This window comes from Capricornis sumatraensis, chromosome 8 (assembly GCF_032405125.1).
Source record: "Capricornis sumatraensis isolate serow.1 chromosome 8, serow.2, whole genome shotgun sequence".
NCBI classification, from domain to species: Eukaryota; Metazoa; Chordata; class Mammalia; order Artiodactyla; family Bovidae; genus Capricornis; species Capricornis sumatraensis.
The window spans coordinates 70,492,398-70,499,782 of NC_091076.1; the positions used below are offsets into that span (position 1 = coordinate 70,492,398).

A 7,385-nucleotide genomic window follows, 5' to 3' on the forward strand; every position below is an offset into this window, starting at 1 on the left:
GGCTGGACTGTCGAGGAATCCATCTTTCTAGCTTCGAGAAGGCCACTTTCACTCCCAGTCAAAAAAGTTGTCCCCGTGGCCTGGCCTTAGAAGTCTCTCCCTCAGGTTTCCTACAGTTACTTTAGTCGTGACCGGCAGGAGCCGGCCGAGGGGTCTAGAAGGGAAGGTGAGTGGAGTGGTTTTGTTTTTTCACTTAGGTTGCTCTGTCCGCGAACAGGTCCTGCGTCCGTGATGGCCTCAAATAGCTTGCGATGTCATTTAACCTCTCCAGAATTTCTGGTGTTTTCTTGGGACTTACCTCAGAGCCCGCAACAAGTTTAATGAAACAGTCATAGCTCACAAGTATTCGACATTTATTAGGCACCTGGCACTCCTCCAGATGCCTTTATTTTTTTTTAGTATAAAACACAGCTTTATCAGATGCCGTTTATATCTTATCTCCTTTAATCCTGAAAAGAACTATGAAATAGGTGCTGTAAATATCCCCGTTTTACAGACATAGGAACTGAGTCACACATAATGTCTTCTGTCCAATGCCCTGCAGGTAGTAAGTGGCAGGGTACAGATTGCCACCCACACTACCAACTATATTCTACTGTCGCTTGAGACCTGTGTGGGAAACTAGCTACTGGAGGTGGGATTGATTTTGGAAAACAGCCTAAAGGTAAGTATTTGGAGTTATAGTTTATTATAAAGTATGTTCAGTTGGACACTCACAGGCACCTTATTGACACTCTGAAGTCATAATGAATTTGGAAAAGGCAATAACCCAGGGAGGAAAAACCATAATGTTATGAACTTCAGGGCTCTCAGGGGAGGCTCTTCTGTATTATCCAGTAGCAGAGCCGCTAGCCACATGTGGCTACTGAGCACTTCAAATGTGGTGAGTCCAAACTCAGACTATAGGAGTAAAACACAAACTGGATTTTGAGGACTTTGTATGAAAAAAAAAAAAAAACACCTTATTTTAAAATGTTGATTACATGTCCTGACATTAAGTCCTGAGTTGTGTCTGACTCTTTGTGACCCTCACGGACTATACAGTCCATGGAATTCTCCAGGCCAGAACACTGGAGTGGGTAGCCTTTCCCTTCTCCAGGGGATCTTCCCAACCCAGGGATTGAACTCAGGTCTTCTGCATTGCAGGTGGATTCTTTACCAGCTGAGCCACAAGGGAAACTCAAGAATGCTGGAGTGGGTAGCCTATCCCTTCTCCAGTGGATCTTCCCAACCCAGGAATTGAACCGGGAGGACTGCAGGCAGATTCTTTACCAACTGAGCTATGTTGAGATATTTTTAGATATATTGGGTTAAATAAAATGCAGTACCACAGACTGGATGGCTTAAACAACAGAAATTTATTTTTTCACAATACTGGAGCCTAGAAGTCGGATCAAGGTGTCAGCAGGGTTGGCTTCTTCTGAGGCCTCTTACACTGAGATATTTGTTGGTGGATCAAGTCACCAGGTCTCCTAAATTCCAGTCTAATACTCTTTACTATTGTAGAAGCCACTGGTTTCTATTTCTAGTATTGTTTTTTATCCAATGTGAAGTTCTGGTCATGACAACTTTAGAAATATGTCATAAACCTTAAAAAGTCTCTAAAGAGAAACAAACGAGATAGTCAAAAGGCTTAAGGATACATTATTTATATCTCAACCTAATTCTAAAAGGCTTACAAAGATGGAGATAATCTACTAAGATTTTTAAAAAAGGATTAAAACAGAAAAATGAAAATAAGAAAAAGTAAAGGCAGAAAAGGAGGATGGAACTAAGAACATGGCTAGCATACATAACATAACATGAGGTCCTAAATACTTGCTGGAAGTGGACCACAAACTGGGCTCTCAGTGGTCTAGCATCATATGAAAAGAAAAATAGACTCAGTTGAATATAAATTGTCTTTAAGGTGAAAACCAACCAGCAATTGAGGAAAAGCACAATTGGGTTCAGAGAAAATTTTCTCACATACATCCTTATATAGAACATTATGATCTATAAACACCCTTTACAGTATCCACAGCAATTAAATTTCATAGGGATTTTCATCTGGATTGTCAAAGTACAATTCAGAAAAAGCAGTTCTGCAGAGGTCAATAAAATGCCAGCTATGTACAGGGAAAATCTGGCTTAAACCAGGGACAAAATTAATAAACAGTACTCAGAGTACTTCCCAGACTCTCTTCAGATATGACTGAAGAATAATGAAAGTGAAGCTTTTAGGAAGTTAAAGAAAAATGAAAAGAAGTCATGAAGGCAAGAAATATATACAAATTTAAGGTTCAGGTGATTTTCCTAAAGGAAAAGGTTCTTGAGTTACATCTCTTATCTTAAATCTCAAGGTTGATGTCATGCCTCTTAATCCATTGGTTTGCCCATCACAAACTAAACCCTTGGCCATCTAGGGAAGAGATCAGTTTAAGAATGCTTATGTCTTTCAAAGAGGTTTTGTTTTGGAAAAAATGTGGATAGTTATTCCAGTTACCCCTAAAGAAGACATGTAACCTAACCATGTTTCATTTCTTATTCTCTTCCTCACAGTATGCTATTAGATTAACTTTTTAAATTTTAAAAAATTAGACTGACTTTGGGCCCTAAATCATATGTTTTACCTGTATATTTAGGAGTTGAAATAAATGCTAGCTTTTGAGACCTCTGAAAAACATTCATACTGCTTCTGACAAGCCTATTAAACACATAAATAGCACCTTGGGAACCCATGAAATGTTACTGCTCATGAAAGGAAACATGGCACAGAAACAAGAAGGAAAAGTGGAATAAACTTCTGGCTAAAAACTGCAGGGTGTAAGCACTGGAGAATTGACATAAAGGTAAAGATCCACACTCTGATCTGAGATTGAGAGAGAGTTTGTATGATGAGGTAAGAACTAGGGCATTGTGGCTGCCAACAGCAGAACACCCAGTCTGAACTCTGGTTCAACACCTAGAGGAACAGAATGATAAGAAGCTGCAAAGTGAAAACAAACTGATCATCAGGTGGTCACAGTGAGCTGGCAGTGGAGGAAGTCCTCAGGTTCCCGGATGGGCCCCAACTCCAGTAGAGGAGCTCAAGCCAGCCTCGGGTGGACCAGGAAGGACTCCAGATTACAGTCAAAGTCCTTGAAGAACATGGACTCCGATGATGGACTAGACTGGGCAGCTTGTGTCTCCAAGACAAAGTTCACTGGATGCTTCTGTAGGAGCTCTGGGTCAAAGGCCACACCCCGAAAGAAAGGGTGGACCTGGAAGTGATGCAAATAACGTAGACGGTGAAGGGGATTCTGGTGTAAGAGCTGAAGGAAAACAAAGCATGAAGGATGAGAAACTGGGATATGAAAGGGACAGAACAGAGAAGCTGGAAAAGGAGAAAGAAGTTCATGGATCTGTGGAGGGCAGGGAGAAGAACCCAAAAGAACAGAGATATGTAAAAGTGGGAGAAATAGGCTAACTTGGGGGCAGCAGTAGGAATAAAGGAGCTGTATTGATAAAAGAGCACCACTCTCTCAGAAGTGACCTGCTATGGATGGGGACGAGCTTTGGAGGATCAGGAACTCAGGTATAAAGTCTGAAGTGCTAGTTAGAAGGCAAGTAATGAGGTAGTACTTGATCAAGTAGGAACAACCCCGATACCTGCCCACCACCAATAACTAATCAGAGGAATGGGGACATATTACTTCAGTGATAGGGAAAGAAGTGAAAGGTTTTTGTAGTGAAGTGCTTGCCCTTACCTCGTGGAGCAGAAGTGAGAGCCCCTGGTTAAGAGAAGATGGGATCTCAGAGTCATAGTGGGTCACACTTGCCAACATGGCCACATGATCTCTCTCAGCTGGCACTGGGAACTGAGTTGAGGGGTGGGAAGATGTCATTGCTTAGTAAGAATAAGGGAAGATTTCTTAACATCTTTCTTCCCACCAGAAAGCAACTCCTCTCTTCTTTGCCCAAAGTCACTACCATTCTCTCACCTTTCCAGTTGACAGAGAGAAAAGCAAGACACCCAGGGACCACCAGTCAGCAGCATGGTTGTAAGGCCCTCCACTCAGGACCTCGGGCGCTATAGATTTGAAAGATACTTGTCACTGACATCTGTTGGCATTCCTCCTGCCTACTGCTTACCCATCAGCTTTAGCTTCTCCCTCACCCATGTACTGAAGAGTGCCACAGATAGTATAGGCTCGGGCTCCTTGGGGCAGGTGACGGGACAAACCAAAGTCTGTCAGTTTCAGATGGCCTGTGAAAAACAAGGCATCAGCACCACTCTGTTCCAACCCTCATCAGTCATGACTTATTTCCAAACTGCGGTGCCTCTTATTCTGGGACTAGAAAAAGATATGACTTACCTCGTTCATCCAGAAGGATATTCTCCATCTGAAAAACCACAGGTGAGAAGTTATTATTCATTCTCTTCCTTTCACCCCTTTTTCATCATGTGTATCCTCAGCTGAAGAAGACGCCCTTGCTCAGCAGCTAAGTCTATACTTGGAGGGCCCTTGCCCAAATCCTTAACACCCACGAGGGTCCCAAGGTCAACTGTTCTCAGCAGCTCCTCCCACCTTCTTGGACCTATTGGAACGTCTTACTGAAGTCCCTCCTCAGACAAAAACAAAACATTTAGTTACCTTCACATCTCGATGGATGATGCCCAAGTCATGGAGATAGCCTGTGGATGACAGCAAGCATGAGGGTTACTGAAGCTCTTTGTCCTTTCCAATTTCCCTGATAGCTCCCACCCCATTTCTATCCCTGTTGACTTCAATTTTCTCCTGCCTCCTCCCTCCCTCAATTCCTTCCTCATTTCCATTACCACTCCTGTTTCACTTACACAGCACCAGGATCAGCTCAGCAGCGAAGAGGCGGATGGAAGCCTCAGTCAAGCGGCCAACAGCAGACCACAGGGAGTACAGATCTGTGCTGCAGTAGCTGCACACTGCAAAGCAGCAGAAGTCTGGGCAATATTTGGGGCCTACTATGCCTGGGCGCAAGGCACTATGCCTCCTGCCCAAACCGATGCCACCTGCTGTCCCCTCTCCCTTTGGGAGAGAGCAGTACTACAAAAAGGGGAACAGAGCACAGGCAGAACAAGCCAAAGGGATGGGTAATCTCAGGTGGGAAGTAGAGCAGAAGTGCCCTTGGGAATGAGGAGAGAAGCCAGTTACTCACTAATGAAGAGGTGTCGCTTCCCCTGCCAGCTGTCCCCCATACTGTGTACAAAAGGATGGTTGATCTGTCGCTATGGACAAAGGAGACAGGAAGTGAGGAACATTGAGGATCAAGGCAGCCAGAAGTCAGGCTTTACCTAGTTGTGCAGAAAGGAAGCTGCTGCCCCACCTCTCAGTTCAGGCTGCCTGCCTGGTAACCCACTACTAAGGAACACACTGGATGTGCTGGAGAGTTTTCCCTCAGGACCTAGAATCACTCTACTGATAGCTGCATTTCCTGAGGTCTTCTGGTTACAGCAGAAGGAGGGGTCAGAGTCAGGAAAAGCAGGCTAGTTGGACAAAAATGGTGCTTTCTCCACCTGTAGTTTGGTTCTTCCAAAGATCCTTTCCAGAGCTGTGTGCATACTGCATACCTGGATGCTGACCTCCTCTTTGCACTGCCTCAGGGTGTCCCTCTGTAGGACCTTTGCCTTGGGTACCACCTATAAAAGGAGAGGAGTGATGCTAGAGGGGAACAGTGTTATTATATTGTTTATTCCTCCCAACCTCTCTGGAATCAAGGCTGGAGACAGGGACTAGAGAATGTGGGAGTATCTTGGTCCCTACCTTCACTGCAAATACTGCTTTCTGGCCACAGTCTAACACCTTGAGGACTGTTCCAAAGGAGCCTTTAGCCACAAGGCCTAAAATCTGTACAGAGAAGTGGAGAACAGGGCAGTTGAGACTGTTTCTTGATTTCTCCCCAAGACTGAGACCCTTTCCAGGGATTCCACTGACCTACCTTTAGCTGCTGATGCCTGCTAAGGGGCCTAATAGGAAATTCCGGCAGAAAGAGGTTGATGAACTGAGGCACTGGCCATTCAGGCAGCGGCTTCTCTACTAGCAGTGGGGCTGGCTCCAGGGGCTCCCGGTGCAGGAACTGATGCCCCCGTAGTCCCCACAGTTCTTTCACACCTGACCTTGTGGTCCCCACACCTGACCAGAGGCTCTTCCAGCCTTGGACCCAGGGGCCCCGGATGTTGCCACCCTGCTGAGAACCAAAGGAGCCACTAAACCTTCTGCCCCTGAGGCATTACAGGTTCTGCCCATCTTTAGCAGGCACTCCCTCAAATCTCAACCCTAAAGACATAGATTTGGCCCAGGCAAGACGGCCACTGCCCTTGCATCAAGCCAAGGTCTGGATTTCCTGGACACAATGAAAATCCTCTAGGAAAGCAATATTTGGACATTTCCCCCATATGGCATTAGAAATTCAGCCTGCACCTCTCAGTATGGGACTGGGATAGCTACTTTGATACTAAAGCCTCCCTGCCCTACCCCCACAGTCGACAACACCAATCAATTGCCAGGCCTCAAGCCCATGCCTCTTTCACCTCCCCTAAAGAAGCTGCCAGAGGCCCCACACCCTACCTTATGAGAAGCAGCCATCTGGGCGTGGTGCCCCTGCCGGCAGCTCACTGCTCCCATCCCCAGCTTCTGCCTCCTCTCTCCTGCTAAATCTGCTGCCCCAGTTACATAAGCAATTCCTCCCCGTGCTGTTACACACAAGCCCCGCCTCTTTTCCTTGCTGTTCAAGACTAGAGATGCAAATGATGCAGTCAAACCTCACCCTTATCCCCAAATCCTATCGCCCTGGTGAAGAGCAGCTTAGAGCCAGGACTAAAATATGAAGAGATCTGTCAGCATGGGACCCATGTTACTAAGAGCTGGGAAATATCTGCGATACAGCTTCAGGCAGGAGGGAAGAAATCACCCTCAGAGTGGCAGCTAGGATTGGTGGTTTCTTGGATTGATGGAGAGAAAAGGATACAGGCTGAAACCATACACTCAATACAATTAGGAAAAAAAAAAAAAAAACAGCATCAAATTTAAAATATATTTTTTCTCTTTAAATCACTTTTTTTTTTTTTTTTTACCATTCTTCAGGGGATACCCCAGGGAGAGAGATCCATGGCCAGCCCTGTCTCCTACTGCCATTCTCCAAAGTGAGCTTGGCACAGTTTGGGGAGGGGCTGATTCCCCCAGAACACTAATACCTCTTTCATACAAGGTGGTGGGATGAGGGACAGATGATCAGCCCCTCCCCTCCACTTTCTGGCACATAGGGAGAGCAGTTACACTTACAAATATATATATATATATGTATTTTTATATATGCCTATTTATAAAAATTTATCACACTTGATCAGAACTGCCCCCCCCGCCCCGACCCTTTCAGTTGATCCCAAG

At 45.3% G+C, this 7,385-nt stretch overlaps 1 protein-coding gene across 1 annotated transcript; it reads right to left on the reverse strand.

Moving 5' to 3' along the window:
* Positions 1-1,403: 1,403 nt before the first annotated feature.
* RSKR (ribosomal protein S6 kinase related) lies at positions 1,404-6,623 on the reverse strand. Its single transcript, XM_068977865.1, has 12 exons — positions 6,567-6,623; positions 5,938-6,186; positions 5,763-5,846; positions 5,570-5,638; positions 5,158-5,227; positions 4,820-4,924; positions 4,617-4,657; positions 4,338-4,365; positions 4,139-4,228; positions 3,963-4,051; positions 3,729-3,839; positions 1,404-3,293 (listed from the first exon to the last, which is right to left on the reverse strand). The coding sequence occupies exons 1-12, from the start codon at positions 6,621-6,623 to the stop codon at positions 3,069-3,071; spliced, it is 1,218 nt and encodes a 405-aa protein (XP_068833966.1). The 3' UTR covers positions 1,404-3,068.
* Between the last annotated feature and the right edge of the window lie 762 nt (positions 6,624-7,385).